The sequence below is a fragment of the Passer montanus genome, unplaced genomic scaffold (genome assembly GCF_014805655.1).
Source record: "Passer montanus isolate IOZ18808 unplaced genomic scaffold, ASM1480565v1 scaffold156, whole genome shotgun sequence".
NCBI classification, from domain to species: Eukaryota; Metazoa; Chordata; class Aves; order Passeriformes; family Passeridae; genus Passer; species Passer montanus.
This window is the reverse complement of record NW_024362716.1, coordinates 711949-732329: the sequence shown is the minus strand read 5'-3', so window position 1 is coordinate 732329 and position 20381 is coordinate 711949. Positions and strand designations below refer to the sequence as shown.

The following is a 20381-nucleotide window of genomic DNA, read 5'->3' as shown; positions in this document are numbered from 1 at the left end:
CACCGATCGGATGCGGGGCGAACAGGGAATGACCGTAGCGGCGGAGCCGCCAGAGCTGAGTGGTTCGGCCGCCCCGCGAGCGGGGCTCTATGCGGCGGGAGGAGCGGAGAGAGCGGCGGGATGGCCCCTTGAGGGACTACATCTCCCAGGGGCGCTTGCAAAGCCGCGGCCCCCGGCGCGGCGCGCCCGGCGCGGGGCATGCTGGGACGGGGGCTCCAAAATGGACAACCACAGGGATGCGCCAGGTACGGCCCGGCCCGGGCGGCTCCGGCTCTGCGCGCTCCTCCCGCGGCTCTGCCCCGCTCCTCCCGCCCCGCTGCCCTCCCCCGGCCCGGCCCCACCGCCCCCCGGGCCGCGGCAGCCGGGGGTGGGCGTGTGCCGGCAGAGTCGGGGGCTGGGGGAACCCCCCCCATTAAATTCCCTCCCTTTTTCCCGCAGCGGAGCCGAGCCGGGAGTTTGGGATGGAGCCCCGCGTTCGTTCCCGGCTCGTTTTCCCCTAGGGAAGCCGTGCTGCTGGTTCGGGATGGCTGCTCTGTTAATTTCCCCCTGTTTTCCCACAGGAAAACCGAGCCTGGGGTCCCGGGTGGTCTCCCCGTTATTTTTCCTTTTCTTTTCCCCCAGGGAAGCAAAGCCGGTAGTTCGGGGAGGCTCCGTTGATGGTTTTTCCTCTCCTTCTCCCACAGGAAACCCAACTGTTCATTCCCTCTCTCTTTTCCCGTGGGAAACTGAGCTGGTGGTTCGTGGAGACCCCACTGTTGGTTTTTCATCCTTTTTCTTTTCTCCTACAGGAAAACTGAGTTCGGGATGATCCCACAGTTTATCCCTTCCCTTTTCCCACAGGGACAGCAAGCCTTGTGTCGGGATGACTCCTGTTAAACCCCATCTTGTTCCTTCAGGAAAGCTGTCCCTTGGTTCGGGATGGTCCCTGTTCATTCCCGCTTCTTCCACAGGGAAGACCAGCCTGGGTTTGGGACGGTCTCTCCCTTAATTCCCTCCTTTTCCCTCAGGAAGCTGAATTCTGGATGGTTCCTACCCTAATCCTGCCTTTTTTCCTCAGGGAATGTGAGCCTTGATTTGGGATGAGCCCTGTTAAATCCCGCCCTTTTCCCTCAGGGAATGCGCCCTCATTCCGGACAATTCCCAGGCTCAATCCCGCCTTTTCCCTCAGGGAACGCGTCCCTGGATTCAGGATGGTCCCCATGCTCACCCAGTCCTGGACTGTGTCCCTGGGTTCGGGCTGATCCCGCTTCATTCCCGCCTTTTCCCTTCAGGGAATGAGCCCCTTCGTTTGGGGTGATCTGTGTTAAATCCCGCTGTGTTCCCCTCCCAGAAAAAAATCCCGCTTTTTCCCCTTCAGGTTGCCCCTGATTCTGGCCAGTTCCCGAGTTAATTCCCACCTCTTCCCTCAGGAAATGGCCCCTCATTCCGGACAATTCCCGGGCTAATTCCCTCCTTTTCCCTCAGCACCCCTGATTCCAGACAATTCCCAAGTTAATTCCCACCCTTTTCCCTCAGGGATAGCACCCCTGATTCCGGACAATTCCCAAGTTAATTCCCACCCTTTTCCCTCAGGGATAGCACCCCTCATTCCGGACAATTCCCGGGCTAATTCCCGCCCTTTTCCCTCAGGGAATGCGCCCCTGATTCCAGACAATTCCCAAGTTAATTCCCACCCTTTTCCCTCAGGGATAGCACCCCTGATTCCGGACAATTCCCAAGTTAATTCCCACCCTTTTCCCTCAGGGATAGCACCCCTCATTCCGGACAATTCCCGGGCTAATTCCCACCCTTTTCCCTCAGGGATAGCACCCCTCATTCCGGACAATTCCCGGGCTAATTCCCGCCCTTTTCCCTCAGGGATAGCACCCCTCATTCCGGACAATTCCCGGGCTAATTCCCGCCCTTTTCCCCCAGGGAAGGCGAGCCGGTGGTTCGGCGTGCCCCAGTCCAAGTCAGCCAAAAGCAGCGTGAACATCCTGCAGCAGGAGGAGCTGATCGCCCAGAAAAAACGGGAAATCGAGGCCCGGCTGGAGCAGCAGGCGCGGCAGAACTCCCTCAGCATCCCGCAGCTCCCGCTGCTCGGAGAGTACGTGGGAATCCCGGCAGCCTGGCTGCCAGAAACCGGGAAGGGAAGGGGAGCTGAGGGAGGAAAATCCCAGCTTTGGTGGAGCAAGGAAGGAAAATCCTAATTTTAGTGGAGCAGAAGGAGGAAAATCACGGTTTTGGTGGATTAGGGAGCAAAAATCCCAGCTTTAGTGGAGCAAGGGGAGGAAAATCCCAGTTTTAATGGAGGAGGAAGGAGATTTGGGGTTCTTTTGGGAATTCGGTGGTAGGTGAGGAAAATGACCAGTTCCAGGAGATTTTCCTGTCCCAAATCCCACATGGGAAGGGCAGGGAAGCTCCCACATTCCAGCTCCTGTTTTCCTGTCCCCGCTCAGCGACGATGGCTCCGAGAGCGAGGCCTCCGTGTCCAACAAGTTTGTGAACGATGGGAGCTTCCTGCAGCAATTCCTGAAGCTCCAGAGGGAAAAATCCAATGCTGGTAGGTCCTTCCTGTCCCAGCCCAAACCCGGGATTCCCAGGAACTCTGTCCCCTTCATTCTCCCCTCAGAAACTGCCCCAAATCCCCCCAAAAATTCTGGGAATGCGCGAGCTCCAAACCTGGGGAAGAAGCAGCTGGGGCAGACCTGGAGCCTCTCCCAACCCAAACCCAGGATTCCCAGGAGGAATTTCCCTTCCTTCTCTCCTCAGAAAATGCCCTAAATCCCCCTTACAATTCCAGGAATACCCCAGCTCAAACCCAGAATTCCCAGGAACTCTTTCTTGTTCATTCTCCCCTCAGGAACTGCCCCAAATCCCCCCAGCAACTCCAGTGATGCCCCAGCTCCAAGCCCCAGAAGGAATCAGCCAAAGCAGGCCCTGAGCCCGATGCTCTCGGCTTGGAGCCTCTCCCACCCCAAACCCAGGACTTCTAGGAACAATTTCCCTCCATTTTCTCCACAGAAAGTGTCCCGAATGCCCCGAACCCTGTGAAGAAGCAGGGGGGGGCAGGCCTGGAGCCTTTCCCACCCCAAACCCAGGACTTCCAGGAATAATTTTGTCTTCATTCTCCCCTCAGAAAGTGCCCCAGATCCCCCCAACAACCCCGGGAATGCCCCAAACCCCGTGAAGAAGCAGCAGGGACAGGCCTGGAGCCTCTCCCATCCCAAACCCGGAACTCCCAAGAATAATTTCCCTCCACTTCCTCCACAGAAAGCGCCCCAAACGCCCCCAGCACGCCCGGGAGCGCCCCGCAGCCCGTGAAGAAGCCGGCGCTGCTGGGCAAGCGGCCGGGGCAGGCCCTGAGCCGCATGCTGCAGGCCCGCAGCCTCTCCCAGCCCAAGGCCAGCCCCGTGCTCAGCCGCCTCAGCGTCTTCCAGGGCCCCGACGAGGACGACGAGGAGGATTACGAGCAGTGGCTGGAGATCAAAGGTCAGTGGCAGCTCCTGCTCCGGGGCTGGAGCTGGGAATGCCCGGCCGGGGATAGCGGTTCAGTGGGGGCAGGATTCCCTCAGACCCCCCAGGGAATGGGGTGGGATTCAGATCCTGGAACTGGGATCAGTTTGGGATAGGATTCCCTCAGGCCCCCCAGGGAATGGGGAGGGATTCAGATCCTGGAACTGGGATCAGTTTGGGATAGGATTCCCTCAGGCCCCCCAGGGAATGGGGTGGGATTCAGATCCTGGAACTGGGATCAGTTTGGGATAGGATTCCCTCAGGCCCCCCAGGGAATGGGGTGGGATTCAGATCCTGGAACTGGCACCAGTTTGGGATAGGATTCCCTCAGGCTGCCCAGTGGAAAGTTGGGTGGGATTCAGATCCTGGAACTGGCACCAGTTTGGGATAGGATTCCCTCAGGCTGCCCAGTGGAAAGTTGGGTGAATTTATCCTGGGATAGGGGTCAGGGGGGGGCAGGATTCCCTCCTAGGATAGGGGATCAGTTTGGGACATGATTCCCTCAAATTCTGATCTGCACCTTTGGAATGTTGTGCCAAGTGCTGGGCTCTCCAGGAAATCCTGGTTCTTGTCCTTAAAATGGGATTTTAGGGGGTTCAACTGTTGGAAAAGGAGAAATTAGTTTGGGAATATGCAGAGTGTGTGTATAAATAAAATAATCAATGTGTCCGGCACGGAATTGTGTCCAGGCACAAAAAATCCAGGCAAAACATCTCACCTGTAGATCCTGAATGCCTGGAAAAACAAGGATATGGCAGGAATTATCCTGAGTTTTATTGGGATAATCCAGGCCAGGAAGCCCCAAGGCAGATTTGCCTCAGAATGGGAATTTCACGGGTGGGTTTTAATGGATAAAAGGAGCTCACACTCGGCTTTGTGGCTTCATTTATCCCTCCCCAAAATCCCATGGAGCCCTTTCTGCTGGGATTTGTACCAGCATAATCCTGGGAATTTGGGCTGTGAGCGTGAAATGTGCTGGGAAAGATGCAGAGAGCTGAGGTGGGTTTGCCTTCATTTCAGGATTTTGGGGCTGATCCCATTGGATCAGTGTGGGTGGCTCTGCTCTGGCTTCCCAAAATTCCCAAAATCGCTGGGTTTATTCCCACTCTGTGATCCCTGTGGGAATTCCTGGGCACAGAGGCCAAACTCCAGGGTTTTGGGAGCTGCTGCTGCAGCCACACAGTTCTGGGAACGTTCTGGGAATGGCTTGGCAGCTGGAATCTGGATTAAACTCCAATTCCTGCTCCTTCCCCGCTGGAATGTGTAGGGAACAAATGCAGTGGGAGCCACCTGTGCCAAGGTAAAGCTGGGATGAGCTGGGTGCCATGGGAACCTCCAAACTGGGATGGGCTGTGGATTCCCAATCCCTGGAATGTCCAAGGAAAGCGGGAGAAGGGAAGGCTCCAGGGAAACCTTGGAGCTGCTTCCAGAGCCTAAAGGGGCTCCAGGAGAGCTGGAGAGGGATTTGGGACAAGGGATGGAGGGACAGGACCCAGGGAATAATGGATTTGGGATTTGGGATGGAATTCCAGGACACGGGGAATGGATTTGGGGCGCGAATTCCAAGACACAGGGAATTGGTTTAAACTGAGAAAGGGGAATTTGGGTGGGATTTTGGGAAGGAATTCCTGGCTGGAATGGGCTGGAATTCCCAGGGAAGCTGTGGCTGCCCCTGGATCCCTGGGAGTGGTCATGGAAAGGTTGGAGAAGGGGAGAAGGGAAGTTCCCAGCATTAACTCCAGCAGAGCTGCAGAGAATTTGGGATAAGGGAATTCCAGGACCCAGGGAATGGCTTCAAACTGAGGGAGGGTGGATTTAGGTGGGATTTTGGGAGGGAATTCCTGGCTGGAATGGGCTGGAATTCCCAGAGAAGCTGTGAAAGCGCCCGAGGAGAGTTTGGGGTGTCAGAAAAAGCGGGATTGGGATGAGCTTTAACCTCCTCCCACCCCAAACTTTAGATTTTCCCCGTAGGAACCCCCGGGGGAGCTGCAGACAATCGGGAGTTGTGCTGTGAACACCTCTCTACAACCGCCTGCCCCGTTTCATCCTCTCTCCTCCCACATTGCCGTGTGCCTGCTCCGTGCCTCTCCGCAGTAATTCCCTGTTTCCCGTTGTGGGGGCGCTTGAACCCCAAGTACTGACAGCCTCCTTAAAGTTTTGCCCCCAGAGGACTCGGAGACGCGGCAGGTGGTGGAAAAGCTGGCCAGGTTCGTGGCTGAGGGCGGCCCCGAGCTCGAGAAGGTCGCCATGGAGGACTACAAGGACAATCCTGCTTTTTCGTGAGTCTGGGGAGGGTTTCATCCCCAGGGAACGCTGCCTCGGGGGGGGGAGAGGGCAGGAGGGGGGAAAATTTGGAGTTTGAAGGGAGAAAATGTTTGGATTTGAGGGGGGAAAAGTTTGGGTTCAGTGTTCTTCCCTGAGAGGGAAAATGTGGAATTTGAGGGGAGAAAATATTTGGATTTGATGTGTGGAAAAGTTTTCTAATCCCAGCACTGATGGGCAGAGGATTCCTCCTTAATTTCTGTTCAATCAACAAAAATTTGGATACAAATCCTTGGATTTAAACTCCAGGATCTAATTCCATGGTTTAGGTGCATTCTGAGTAACTCCTTTGTTTTCCCATGTGGGAGTTGGAGCTGTTTCTATCCCAGAATATCAATATTTGGATAATTATTCCTCTTTTTTTTTTCCATTTTCCCCAGGTTTTTGCATGATAAGAACAGCAGAGAATTCCTGTACTACAGGAAGAAAGTGGCAGAAATAAGGAAAGAAAATCAAAATTCCCAGGCAGCCTCTTCCCAAAAAGGTAATTCCCTCTAAAATCAGGGGAATGGCAACAGCACAGGAAATTTGGGATTGATTTGGGACTGGCATGGAAATTTGGCTGCCTGGAAAGGAAATTCCCAACTGGAAGGAGAATCAAATCCTTGTGCCAAAAATGTGGATTCCCAAAATATTCCTGGGATTTGGAATGGGATTTTCCTTGTAGTTGTTAAAGATATTCCAGAATAATTCTCCAGCATTGAATGTTTGGGAAAAGGGGATTTTTTTCCCCTCAGTTTTTGTTGGATTTGATTGGAGTATTCACCCTTTTCCAGGTGAGATTTGGGATTTTCCGAAGGGAATTTCCCCTGAAACAGCCTCCAGGGGGTGCAGTGAGAGGAGGATTAACTGGGTTTGTAGGGAATTTTGAATTTTCCAGAGGATTTCTTTTTGTTCCTGGGTAATTCAGGGGCAAAGTCTTGGAGTATGGATAATCCTGGGAGTGTAATCCTATGGAAAAATGCCTGGCACAAGGGAAAAATCCAAAATTTTTAATTAGGGATAATTCCAGGTGATTTAATCCTATGGAAAAGTGCCTGATGGAGGGGAAAAATTACAAAACCTTTAACTAGGCTTAATTCCAAGTGGTTTAATCCTGCAGAAAAGTGCCTGGCACATGGAAAAATTGGGATTTGGGAGCCAAAGCTGCCTTACTTCTCATCTCTCCCATCCCAGCTCCCCAAAGTCAGGCCTAAGCTGAAGTTTTTGTGCTTTCAGCTGTTCCTTTGTGCCAGTTCTCCCACTTTAAACCCCACATTTGGCCTAATCGTGCTCGTGGGGCCCTTAGGCTGGCTTAGGCCCAGTCCCTGCTCCCAAACTCAGGTGTAAGCTGAAGTTTTTGTGCTTTAATTTTACCAATTTTCCCACTTTAAACCTGGCTTTTGTGACGTAACTGTGCTCTTGGGATCCTTAGGTTCTGTCCCTGCTCCCAAACCTGGGTTTAAACTGAAGGTTTTGTGCCACTCAGCCATTCCTTTGTACCAATTCTCCCCCTCTAAACCTGGCTTTAGGCCTCATTGGGATCCTTGGGCCCCACCCCTGCTCCCAAACTCAGACTCAAACTGATGTTTTATGCATTTTAACTGTTCCTTTGTACCAATTCTCCCCCTCTAAACCTGGCTTTAGGCCTCATTGGGATCCTTGGGCCCCACCCCTGCTCCCAAACTCAGACTCAAACTGATGTTTTATGAATTTTAACTCTTTGTACCAATTCTCCCCCTTTAAACCCGACTTTAGGCCTCTCTGGGGTCCTTAGGCCGGGTTAGGCTGGGCTGGGGTGAGCTGGGCCCAGGACTAATCCCTGCCTAAAGTTTCCCCCCCAGCCGACCAGGAGACGCGGAACTCGGCGGAGAAGCTGGCGCAGTTCGTGGCTGCAGGGGGGCCCGAGGTGGAGGCCATTGCCCTGCAGAACAACAGGGAGAACCCTGCCTTCAGGTGTGCACAGTTCCTGGCTTGGGGGCTTTTCTTTCCAGGGAATTCCCAGGGAAAGTCCTGGGAATTCTTGGGTTGAAGATTCGGAGCAGAGGTGCTCAAAGTTTGGGGGGCTGAGGTGGGAACTTTGCCCTGCAGAGCAGCAGGGAGATCCCTGCCTTCAGGTACGGCATATTCCTGATTTTTGGGGATTTTTTCCCAGGGAATTCTCATTAAATTCTCTGGGAAGGTCCTGGGAATCCTGAGTTTAGGAGGACATTGGGGTTTTGGAGATGTGGGACTTGAGGGCCCCAAGTTTGGGGGGCTGAGGTGGGAACTCTGCCCTGCAGAACAACAGGGAGATCCCTGCCTTTAGATACGGAAATCCCTGATTTTGGGGGCTTTTTTTCCAGGGAATTCCCAGTGAAAGTCCTGGGGACTTTTAGGCTGGGGATTTGGAGCAGTGAGAATTGAGGTGCTCAGGTCTGGGGTGCAGAGGAATCAGCACATTCCTGATTTTTGGGGCTGTTTTTCCTTTATGGAATTGTGTTCCCTGATCCCAGTGGAGGCTGCACTGGCTGCAGGAATACACGGGATGGTGCTGGAGAGCTGGGAATGCTCTGGGAATTGCAGGAGGGAAAAATCCAGTGCTGCATCCCAGCCCTGGAGAGCTGGGAATGCTCTGGGCATTGCAGGAAGGAAAATTCCAGTGCTGGATCCCAGCCCTGGAGAGCTGGAAATACTCTGGGAATGTTCTGGGCATTGCAGGAAGGAAAGTTCCTGAAGAAACTGTGCTGGATCCCAGCTCTGAGACTGGCTGGAGAGCTGGGAATACTCTGGGAATGCTCTGGGCATTCCAGGCAGGAATTCCATGGCTGAATCCCTGCTCTGAGTAGGGCTGGAGAGCTGGGAATACCCTTGGAATGTTCTGTGCATGCTCTGGGCATTCCCGGCAGGAATTCCACGGCTGGATCCCTGCTCTGAGTGGAGCTGGAGAGCCGGGAATGCCCCGGGAATGCCCCGGGAATGCTGTGAGCTCCGGGCAGGAATGCCCAGCTGCTCCCGTTGTTTGCAGGTTCCTGTACGAGCCCCACAGCAAAGGGCACCGCTACTACCGCCAGAAGCTGGAGGAGTTCCGCAGGGCCCGGGCTGCCCCCGGGGGCTCCCCTTTTCCCGGGAATTCCCCTTTTCCAGGGGGCTCCCCTTTTCCAGGGGGCTCCCCTTTTCCCGGAGAATCCGGCCTCAAAAGGAAGAGCAGTCCCGAGGCTTCTCCCTCCCCTCTGTGCTTCCCCCCTCTCCCCGTTCCCTCCCCTCTTCCTCTCCCCATTCCCATCCCGCCGCCTCTGGCTCTCCCCGTTCCCTCTCCCATCGTTCCCGCTGCTCTTCCCATTCCTTCGGCCTCTCCTGCCCCATCCTCATCCTCCACCTCCCCTCCGGATCAGCCGGCCCCAAATCCAGCCGTGACCCCAAATCCAGCCGTGACCCCAGATCCAGCCGTGACTCCAAATCCCGCTGCAGTCCCAAATCCAGCCACGACCCCAAATGCATCCGTGACCCCGAATCCCGCTCCGGGCAGCACCAAAAAGAAGAGGAAGAGCCGGTGGGGGCCAGAGGAGGAGAAGGTGGAATTGCCCCTCCCGCAGCTGGTGCAGCAGCTGGATTCTCCCTCTCCCCTCTCAGGTGAGTGGGATTGGGTTTTCCTGGGAATTTCATGGCTCCAGAGGTTTTATTTCCTGAGATGGACATGGATCAAGTTTTCCAAGGGATCTCTGCTGTCAATCCCATTTTTTTCCCCGTGGTTTTATTTTCCCTTCGCTCTGCAGGAATTACAAACAGAATTCCTTTTTTTTTTTTTCTTTTCCCACCCTTTTATTCCCTTTCCTTCCCTCTCTGAGGTTTTTCCCATCTCCCAGGTTTTTCCAAAGGTTTTTCCCTGTTTCTTCCCTGCAGTTCAGGACCTGAAGGGTCTGGGATACGAGAAGGGCAAACCCGTGGGGCTGGTGGGAGTCACGGAGCTCTCGGAGGCCCAGAAGAAGCAGCTGAAGGAGCAGCAGGAGGTGAATCCCAAAAATCCTCCCTGAATTCCCTCCCATGGGAATAACAGGTTTTCCACCATGGAATCCCTCCCTGGGAGAAGCATGGGGCTGCAGTTAGCAGGAATAGCAGGGGGTTTGGGATTAAGGACCTTTCCAGCCCTAAAATCCCAAATCCCAGAGGAGCTTTCCTGGGACAAATCCCATTTTTCCCAGGCTCAATCCCATTTTTCCATGATTCCCAGAGGCAGCAGATCCACTACTTGATCATGAAGCACAGGCACAGTTCTCCTGCCTTTTGGGGCTGAGATTTGGGATTCTTTAGGCTTTGGAGCCATTTTTTCTGGAACGGGCTGTACTCCACTGGCATTCCCAGGCTGAATCCCATTTTTCCCAGGACAACTCCCATTTTCTCAGCTGAGTTCTGTTTTTCCCAGGACAAATCCCATTTTTCCAGCCTGAATCCCGTTTTGCCCAGGACAAATCCTGTTTTTCCAGCCTGAATCCCGTTCTCCCCAGGACAAACCCCCTTTCCCCCAGGGCAAATGCCATTTTCTCAGCTGAATCCCGTTCTCCCCAGGACAACCCCCCTTTCCCCCAGGACAAATGCCATTTTCTCAGCTGAATCCCGTTCTCCCCAGGACAAACCCCCTTTCCCCCAGGACACGTCCCGTGTTCCCGGGCACATGCCGTGTTGCCGTCGTTGCAGATGCAGCAGATGTACGACATGATCATGAAGCACAAGCAGGCGATGCAGGAGATGCAGCTGCTGTGGGAGCGGGCGCTGCAGCAGCACCAGCACGGCTACGACAGCGACGAGGAGGTGGACAGCGAGCTGGGCACCTGGGAGCACCGCCTGCGCCGCATGGAGATGGACAAGACCCGGGGTGGGTGGGACTGGCAGTTCCAGATGGGAATTCCATCCCTAGAGGGATGTGGAAAAGACCAGAGGTGGGTGGGACTGGGAGTTCCAGAGGGTTCCGGGGAGGAATTGCATCCCTGTCCTGCTGGATTGAGAGCTGCAGGGACTCCTCATGGGCTGGGAGGGACAATTCCTCCTGGGATGCTCCACAAATCCCAAGGGGTGCTCCGTGGTTTTTCGGAGATCTTGCTGTGCATTCCTGAGAGGTTTTGTGCTCCAGAATCCTCCTGGAATCCAAATGCCCCTGAAATCCCGAGGGATTCTCCATGAGCATTGTTCTCTCCATGGTTTTTCCAGAGTGGGGTGAAACCTGGGAGGTTTCGTGCTCCAGAATTCCCCTGAAATCCCTGGGATGCTGCACAAATCCCAAGGGATTCTCCATGATGTCTCAGCCTGGGGATCTGGTGCACGCCTGGGATGCTCCAGGAATCCCAGGGGATTTTCCATGAGCTGGGTGTTGTCCTGCTTTTCCAGAGTGGGCGGAGCAGCTGACCCAGATGGGCCGAGGGAAACATTTCATCGGGGATTTCCTCCCCCCGGACGAGCTGGAAAAGTTCATGGAGACCTTCAAGGCACTCAAGGTGAGGGATTCTGGGAATGTTCCAGACTCATCCCACAGCTGGGAATTCCTCTGTCTCTCCTTGCTCCAGCCATTCCTGCAGGGAAAAACAGGGATCAGCTTCCCGGTGTTAGCACGGAAATGGGGCCATATTTGGGAAAATTCCCAAAGGATCTGTGGCTGCTCCATCCCTGGAAGTGTCCAAGGAGTCTTGGGAGCATCCTGGGATCATGGGAAGTGTCCCTGCCCACGGGACCAGATGGGCTTTAAGGTCCCTTTCCACTCTGGAATTCCACAATTTGGGATTTTTCTGGAATTCCAGACAAACCTCCCACTCGGTTCCTCTTTGGGATCAGTGGGTACCAAGCAGTGAAAAAATGGGAATTTTGGGAATGGTGCAACTCCAGCACCTTCCAGTCCTTCCCAAACCCTGGAATTCCTGGAAGCTGCCTCATCCCTGTTTCCCAGACATTCCCTGGGATTCAGCCTTAGGAATGAACCGGATCTGAGGCTGGATCCAGGGGACAGCCTGGAATTCCGGAGCTGTTGTTAGAATCCCAGGAAATCCTGGCAGTTCTTTCCCTAAATCTCAGTTTGGAGAGGGATAAAACTGCTTTTCCTGTGATCCATGGAATAAAAAATCCCCTTTTCCCTCCTTTTTCCTGCTTTTGCCCACTGCAGGAGGGCCGGGAGCCGGATTACTCCGAGTACAAGGAATTCAAGCTGACGGTGGAAAACATCGGATACCAAATGCTGATGAAAATGGGATGGAAGGAAGGAGAGGGATTGGGATCCGATGGGCAGGGAATTAAAAACCCTGTCAGCAAGTGAGTGTTCCTGTGGATTGTTCCTTCATTTTTTCTGGGAATTCCTGCTGGAATCGCAGCCCAGCATGGAAAACTCAGCCCTGGGAAAAAAATCCTGATTTTTTGGGAGGATTTTCTCCTGGGTTTGTGGCTGTAGCTGGAATTGGCCAAGTCCCTCAAATCCTGAATTTCCGACCCACATTTCCATTGGGAAGTGCAGCTCCAAGCATTCCTCTCTGCACCTCCCCTCTCCCAGGATTAAATCCTTAAAATCAGGAATTCCTGGGAATATTTGCTCTCCTTGGAGTCATAAAATCATGGAAATTATTAAAAAAAAAACGATGGGAAGCACATCCAGGGAGGATATTCCAGCCAGAATCAAAGCTTTGTGTGATCCTATGGGTTTTGAGGTCATTCCATGCCCAGAAATGTTGGGATTTGATCCCACTTTGGGTATTCCAAAGGTTTTCTTTGGGTGGATCAGCTTCCATTCAAATTCCCAGGGATCTGGAAATTAAACCAATCTCTACTTCCATCCAAACCCCGGGAATTTGGGAAATGAGATTAAACCAGTCCCTGCTTCCATCCAAACCCCGGGAGTTTGGGAAATGGAATGAAACCAGTCCCTGCCTGCATCCAAACCCCGGGAATTTGGGAAATGAGATTAAACCAGTCCCTGCTTCCATCCAAACCCCGGGAGTTTGGGAAATGAGGTGAAGCCAGTCCCTGCCTCCATCCAGCGGCGCTCCCCGGGGATTTGGGAAGGAGCTGGGGAGGGTCGGGCTGGCAGGGCCCGGTTCCCGTGGGAATCCCGGGCAGGGCCTGTCCGAGCCGCGCCGTTCCCGGCTGTCCGGCAGAGGCACCACGACCATGGACGGGGCGGGATTCGGGATCGAGCGCCCGGCGGAGCTGACCAAGGAGGACGACGAGTACGAGGCCTTCCGCAAGCGCATGATGCTGGCCTACCGCTTCCGGCCCAACCCGCTGGTACGGGATAACGGGAATGGGATAACGGGAACGGGATAACGGGGTCAGTGCTGGCCTACCGCTTCCGGCCCAACCCGCTGGTACGGGAACGGGATAACGGGATAACGGGAACGGGATAACGGGATAACGGGGTCAGTGCTGGCCTACCGCTTCCGGCCCAACCCGCTGGTACGGGATTGAATTGGGATCATTGGGATGGGATGAGTGGAGCTGGGAATGGGAATGGGATGGAGCCAGTGATGAGGGAGAGTCCCTGGAATGGGACAAGGATGGATCCCCTGGAATGGGGCAGGGATGGATCCCCTGGAATGGGAATGTCCCAAACCCGGGCAGGCACAGGGACAAATCCCTGGAATCTCGGCTGTAGCTCTGGGAGTGTTGGCAGCTGGGAGATTCCTCTTGGATGGAATTCCTCTCCTCATCCTGAACCAAATCATCCTCCCGGAATTCCCTGGATGCAGAATTCTCCTTCCCTTTTTTTTTCATTCAAATCCCAGTTTCATTCCCAGCTTTATCCCAGTTAAGCCCCTGCCAGGGGAGGCTTCTCCATGAATCCCATGATTTCTTTGGAATTACATTTTCCAGGGAGCAAAACCAAGCTTGGATTTTCCCTTTTCCCTTTCCAGCCAAAAGCTGCCTTTAATTTGGGGGGAAAAAACCTGGGAAATGTCACAATCCAGTGGCTTTCCCAGAGAATCCAGATGCTGATTTTTGGGATAAAATCCCCAATCCTGATGATTTTTCCTTTTTTTTTTTTTTTCTCCTTACAGAACAACCCACGGCGACCTTACTACTGAGGAGGGCTTTGCCCATCAAATTTCCTGGGAATTCTTATCCCAAGCTTCATTATCCATCTCTTTTCTCCCGATTTTTCTGGCTTTTTTTGGAATCACAGCTCCTCCTTCCCCCATGGAAAAGCTTTCCCAGCTTTTTCTGGGGACACGGGGAGGGTTTGGAGCAGCCCCAAAAATCCCCCGGGGACTCCAATTCCAAGGAGTTTGGGATTTTTGGGAATGGCAGATCTTGTGCTGCTCCAGGAGGGCGGGATTTTATTCCTTGATTTTATTCCTTGATTTTATCTTGGAATCCCAAATCCAAGAGATTTTGGGGAATTTGGGGAACCAGTGCCTCCAGTTTTGCCTCTGGATGGGTGGATCTGGCCTGGATCCGTTGGGAATTCCAGGATTTGATGGATCCAGGGGGGATTTATTCCCTTCCCAGGGATTTTGCCAACACCTCCTGTGCTTTGGGATGATGAAGACCCAAAATTCCAAAGCCACACTTCAGAAAAATCCAACAAAATTCCATCACCACGTTTTGGAAAAATCCAGTTGGATTAAAAAAAAAAAACTCTGGAAATACAAATTTTATTCATGGAGTCTGTAAATAAAATCAAACTTGTTTGTTCCTTAGGTTTAATCTGTGGTGGTTTTTGGGAAGAGGGTGGGAGGCTGCCCTGGAGCTGGGTTTTCCAAGGATTTTTAGGGAAAAAAGCTGGATTTGGTTCCTTTTTTGGGATACTTGATGTGATTCTTTGCTATTTTTTTAAATTATGGAGTCAAGGGTTTGGCTTTTAATTCCAGGGCGGGAAGAGGAGGGTGGTATCCAGGGAGAATCCAAAATCTGGGGGCCTGGAGCCCCAGGATCCCAGTCTGCCCCCCATGACCCCCTGTCCTTCCTCCCAGGCCCTCTCCCTCACTGGATCCCAGTCCTGATCCCAGTCCTTCCCTGGATCTCAGATCCCAGCCCTGGACGCCAGTCCCTTCCCAGATCCCAGTCCTTCTCTGGATCCCATTCCAAATCCCAGTCCCAGATCCTGGTCCCTCCCTGGCTCCCAGTCCCAGGTCCCATTCCTGATCCCAGTCCTGATCCCAGTCCTCCCCCTGCCCTGTCCTTCCTTATTCCCAGGACTCCATTCCTCCCTTCCCGGCTGCCCCGGCCCCCCACCCGTCCCTGCCCCCGTCCCCCCGGTCCCCGCCGTGTCCCCTCCCTGTCCCGGCCCTGTCCCGGTGCCCCGTGTCCCGGCTCTGTGGCTTTAAGGGCGCTGCCCGGGGCCGAAGTCCGCGGGCCCGGTGCTGGCGGCGGGGCCGGGATGCAGCTCCCGGCGGGCCCGGCCGCCCTGGCCGCCCCCCTGCTCGCCCTCCCGCTGGCCTTCGGTGCCAGCGCTGTCACCGCCCTGGAGTGAGTGGGGACCGGGAGGGACCCCGGGAATGGGGAACGGGAGTGGGGACCGGGAGAGACCCCTCGAGAATGGGGAGTGGAGAACGGAAAACAGGGAATGGGGAATGAGGAGTGGGGAACAGGGAACCGGCACGGGGAAGGGGGTATGGAAAAAGGGGAACGGGGACGGGGTCCTGCCCGGGGGAGGGGGCTTGGGTCCATCCTGGCTCTGGGAATCCAGTCCGGGACAGGGGCTGGGTCCGTCCTGGATCTGGGAATCCAGTCCGGGACAGGCAGCTCGCTCCAGGTGTTCCCAGGGAAGGCGGCTGCAGGTGGGGTTTTCCCGCTGGATTTGAATCCCCTCGGGAACTTCAGACCCCACAGAGCCTCTCCCGGAGAGCCCAAATCCCGGGAATTCGGGTGATCCCGGCCTGGAGCCCCCTCCCTGCCCCTCCGGGAGTGTCCCCGCTGTCGCTGACGTGTCCCCGCCGCTGTCCCCGCTGTCCCCGGCGCCGCTTTCGCTTTGCCCGCCCGCAATTCCCGATCCGAGGCTGCGGGAGCGGCTCCGGGCCAGCCCAGCGCCGCCTGCTCTCCTTGCTCCGGGCTCACAAATCGGGCTCTGGGTCTCGTCTGGGGCTTTCCACAGAGCCTGGAGCTGGATAGGGGGACCCCAGGGGGGCTCCGGCCCCATTCCCATTCCCAGTCCCTGCTGGGATCACACCCGCCCTGCTTTTGGGATTTTACCCATTCCCAGTCCTTGCTGGGATGTCCAGGCACCCTTCCTTTGGGATTTTTCCATTCCCAATCCCTGCTGGGATCCCATCTTCCCATCATCCTGCCTTTTGGGATTCACCCCTGGGATTTGCGCCTTTTGGGATTTATCCCCGGGTTATTCCCAGATCCAGATTTCCCCGCTCAGGACCGGCCCCCCGTTCTGCGGGGTCTGATCCCAATCCTAAACTCAGCGGGATCGGGAGCGTGTGACGGGGGTGGGAATGGGGATGGGGATGGGAATGGGGCCGTGCCGGTGCTGCAGCGGCCCCGATCCCTCTGCAGCCCCCCGGCGCTGGCCCTGGCCCTGGTCCTGCTGCTCCTCGGCCTCGTCTCCCTCCTCATCCTCACCGGCGGCATCGGCCTCATCCAGGACCCCCTGTTCTGCTGTGAGACCCCGGGCTGGGGTTGGGGCTGGGGTCTGGGGTCTGGGGTCTGGGAAGATCGGGGGTTGTGGGACCCACATGGAGCAGGGAATTGGGATTTGGGATCTGGGATTTGGGATTTGGGAGGAGCTGTGGGACCCACATGGAGCAGGGATTTGGGATTTGGAATCTGGGATTTGGGATTCCAGGGGGAGCTGAGAACCCACAGGGAAGCAGGGATTTGAGATTTTGGGGACGTGCACGGAGCAGGTACGTGGGATTTGGGATTTTGGGGACCCCGCACGGAGCCCCCTGCTCCCCGCAGTGCTCGTGGTGTTCTCCTTCGTGTCGGCCGTGGATCTGCTGATCGCGCTGGAGGAGGACGGGATCGTCTCGGGCTTCATGGAGCTCTACGTGCGGGAGGTGCCAGCCCCGCCCCCGCACCCCCGGACCCCCGTGCGACCCTCCCGGCGTCCCCACCGCCGGTGTGACCCGGTGTCACCGCCCCCCGCTGTAACCCCCACTGTGTCCCCCATTGTCGCCACCCCCGGTGTGACCCGTGTCCCCTCCCGGTGTCCCCCTCCGTGTCCCCTCCCGGTGTCCCCTCGCGGTGTCCCCGTGTCCCCTCCCGGTGTCCCCCTCCGTGTCCCGGTGTTCCCTCCCGGTGTCCCCTCGCGGTGTGACCGTGTCCCCGTCCCCGCAGGGCGATCCCCACCTGCGCACGGCTCACGGGCTCCTCACCTGCTACTGGGACGGCACGGTGCACTACGGGCTGTGCCTGGCCATGGCCGGGGCCGCGGGGCGCAGGTGCCGGGGGACCCCACAGCCCTGGGGAGGGGGCGGGAGAATCGGGAATTTCCTGGGGAGGGGGCGCGGGGGGTCGGGGTAGGGAGAATTCCCGAGTTTTGAGGAGGGGGGCTCACGGTGATCCCGGAGGGAACGAGAAAATCCCAAATTTTGTGAGGACGGGGCTGGATGATCCCGGGAGGGCTCGGGGAGCTCATGGGGGGTGGGAAAATCCCGAATTTCCTGAGGAGGGGGCTCGGGGGTGATCCCGGGAAAAGGAGGGGGTGAAAAATCCCGAATAATTTTGAGGAGGGGTCTCCCGCTGTACCCGCAGGAAGAGCTACCGGGGGCTGGGTCTCTTCTGGCTGGGCTCGCTGCTGATGAGCGCCGTGGTTTTCCTGCTGGGCAACCTGATCGGTACGGCCGTGGGGAGGGGGCTGGGGCCGACCCCCGGCAGGAGGAGGAGGAGCGGGAGGAAGGCCCCGCGCCCACCCCGCGCTCTCTCCCGCAGGGAAATACAGCCCCGAGCTGAGCCCGTCCTTCCTCCTCAACCTGCCCTACCTCCTCCTCCTCACCTGGGCCGGCCTCCGGCTCTTCCAGCAGCCCCGGGCGCTGCCGAGCCTCAGCCCCGAGCAGGTGAGGCCGGAGCGGGGGGGTTTGGGGGCGGCTGCTGCGCCCCCAGGGCTGGGTCAGAGGGTGCGGACCCCAAAAACCCCGAATTTCCTCTGGCAGATTGCAGAGGAGCAGCGCAAACCCCTCTACCAGCGGCCCTGGGACCTGCTCCTCATCCTCATCCTCATCCTCACTGCAGCCTTCACCTTCTTCAGGGGGATGGTCAGCGCTGGGGGGGACTGGGGGGCTCCGGGGGGTCCTGGAGGGGGCCAGGATGGTCCTGGGAGGGCTTGGGGTGATCCTGGAGGGACTCGGGGGGCTCTTGGAGGGGCTTGGGGGGGGGTCCTGGAAGGGCTTGGGGTGACCCTGGAAGGGCTCAGGGGACCCTTGGAGGGGCTTGGAGTGGTCCTGGAGGGTCTCAAGGGTCCCTGGGAGGGCTTTGGGTGTCCTGGAGGATCTCGGGGGTCCCGGGGAGGATCTCGGGGGTCCCAGGGAGGGTGCCCTGCCCTCGCCCCCCTGTGCCCCCAGGTGGTCCTGGACTGCCCGGCCGACTCCTGCTTTGACTACACCTACCTGCACGAGCCCTACCTGCGCGACCCCGTGGGCTACCCCAAAGTGCAGGTGAGGGGAGGGGCCGGGCCCCCTCCAGGTGCCCCCAGCGCCACCAGGGGTGACCGCCCGGGTGTCCCGCAGATGCTGATCTACCTGTTCTACCTGCTGCCCTTCCTCTTCCTCGCCATCTACGGGCTGGCCCTGCCCGGCTGCTCCTGGCTGCCCGACTGGAGCCTGCTGTTCGCCGGCGCTGTGGCGCAGGTGGGCGGCCCCGAAATCCGGGATTTGGGGGAAAAAATCCCTGATGGGGCTGCCTCAAAATCCCGGGATTTGGGGGAAAAAAAGAACCCAAACGGGGTGGTACAAAAATCCTGGGATTTGGGGGGAAAAGTCCCAAACAGGGAAGCCCCAAAATCCTGGGATTCGGGAGGAAAAAATCCCAAACAGGGCGGCCCCAAAATCACAGGATTTGGGGGGAACATCCCAAACCACGTGGCCCTGAAGTCTTGGGACTTGGGGGAAATCCCAAGCGGGAATTGGTAAAGGGTTGGGGCTTGGTTTTGGGCGGCAGATCCTGGGTTTGGGGGGCAGATCCTGGGTTTGGGGGGCAGATCCCGGGTTTTGGGGGGCAGAGCCACAGCCGCAGCTGCAAGTGGAGCAGCTTGGCTGGCTGATAATTGCCTCGGCCTCGGTGGATTTGGACAGAACCCGGGATTAGTGGGACAGAAATAGGATGGAGAGAGACGCAGGGCTATAGATAGGATGGGCTGGAGCCAAAAACCCCTCCGGGGTTGGGGTTTTTCACCTTTTAGGACCAGGGCTTTGCACCTCTGAGGTCCAAGGGTCTGCACCCTTTGGGGCCGGGATTTTTGCACATTTCAGGGCCGGAATTCTGCACCTTTTAGGGACTCTTTGGGCCTGGGGGCTGCACCTTTTAGCGCCGGGGCTTTGCACCCTTTGGGGCGGGGGGCTCGCACCTCTTGGGGCCGCTCCCCCGTCACGCCCCCGGCCCACTCCGCTGTCCGCAGGCTCAGTTCGCTCACCTGGGCTCCTCGCTGCACTCCCGCACGCCGTTCCCGTACCAGACCCCCGACGAGGTGCTCTGGACGTTCCTCCTCTCCAACGTCCTGTACGCGCTGGGCCCGCAGCTGCTGGCGCTGCGCTGCCTGCGCTGCCCGGCCTTCTTCCTGCCCCCGGCCCGCCCGGGCCTAGCCCGCGCCAAAAAGTGCCAGTGACGGCTCCTGCCGCTCCCCCGGGGCTGCTGTCACCTCCCTGGGGCTGCTGTCCCCTCCCCGGGGCTGCTGTCCCCTCCCCAGGGCTGCTGTCCCCACGTCCGGTGCCTCTCGCCCCGCTCCGAGCGCTGGGAGCAGAGATGTCCTCTGCGGTGTCCCCAGCGGTGTCCCCAGGGGTGTCCCCAGAGGTGTCCCCAGGGGTGTCCCCAGGGATGCTCCGGTCCCCAAAAGCTCTGAGGGTGTCCCCCAAAAGCCCGGCGGGGACCCGCGGCAGTCACGGCCCTGCCCGCGCACGGCTGCGGGGCCGCAGAAGCCGCGGCCCCTCCCGGGGGTCCCGGTCCCTCCCGGGGGTCCCGGTCCCTCCCGGGGGTTCCGGTCCCGTCCCGGTGCCCCGCCTCGGGCTGGGAGGGCTCGGGGGTGGCGGGAGCGCCAGGGGGACGTCGGTGACAAAATAAAGGAGCCGAGGCTCGCTGCGAGCCCACCGTGTGCCCGCCGTGTGCCCGTTGTGCCCAGCGCGGCCCCCGTGCCAGGCGGGGACCCCCGGGCCCTTCGGGGCAGGGGCTGGGCCGGGGGTCCCTGCGGGTGGGTGGGGTGAGATTTCGGGGGGGGTTTTGGGGGGGGGGGGCACACGGCGGGAGGTGGTGCCGGGGTTTTTGGGGTGGCACCCGCCGGGGGGGTGCCCGGGCTGGGGCTGGGTGGGCGCAGCAGCCCTTGCAGTGCCCGCGGCGGGGATTTACCGGATCCGCTTCCCCGTGCCCCGCCGTTCCCGCAAGCAGCCCGGCCCGGGGGTCGCGGCGGTGCCGGGGGCTCGGGGGCGCACCGGGTGACCTTGGCGAGCGGCCGGTCCTGCGCAGCGCCGGCACCGGGG

General features: G+C 57.7%; 2 protein-coding genes across 3 annotated transcripts; both read left to right on the top strand.

The window, feature by feature from the left end:
• Positions 1-150: 150 nt before the first annotated feature.
• On the top strand, positions 151-14443 carry SUGP1 (SURP and G-patch domain containing 1). 2 transcript variants are annotated; one of them, XM_039702508.1, is made up of 14 exons: positions 151-245; positions 1915-2086; positions 2439-2542; positions 3253-3471; positions 5651-5774; positions 6198-6301; positions 7641-7752; positions 8804-9408; positions 9679-9785; positions 10471-10648; positions 11158-11264; positions 11924-12069; positions 12906-13035; positions 13806-14443. In XM_039702508.1, the coding sequence occupies exons 1-14, from the start codon at positions 221-223 to the stop codon at positions 13830-13832; spliced, it is 2160 nt and encodes a 719-aa protein (XP_039558442.1). In that variant the 5' UTR covers positions 151-220; the 3' UTR covers positions 13833-14443. The 2 variants fall into 2 exon arrangements, with proteins under 2 accessions (XP_039558442.1, XP_039558441.1); XM_039702507.1 differs by having other exon boundaries at positions 7629-7752.
• Positions 14444-15089: 646 nt separating this feature from the next.
• On the top strand, positions 15090-20001 carry TM6SF2 (transmembrane 6 superfamily member 2). Its single transcript, XM_039702509.1, has 10 exons — positions 15090-15216; positions 16252-16355; positions 16657-16754; positions 17035-17138; positions 17452-17534; positions 17629-17753; positions 17850-17951; positions 18258-18350; positions 18423-18542; positions 19310-20001. The coding sequence occupies exons 1-10, from the start codon at positions 15128-15130 to the stop codon at positions 19514-19516; spliced, it is 1125 nt and encodes a 374-aa protein (XP_039558443.1). The 5' UTR covers positions 15090-15127; the 3' UTR covers positions 19517-20001.
• Positions 20002-20381: the final 380 nt, after the last annotated feature.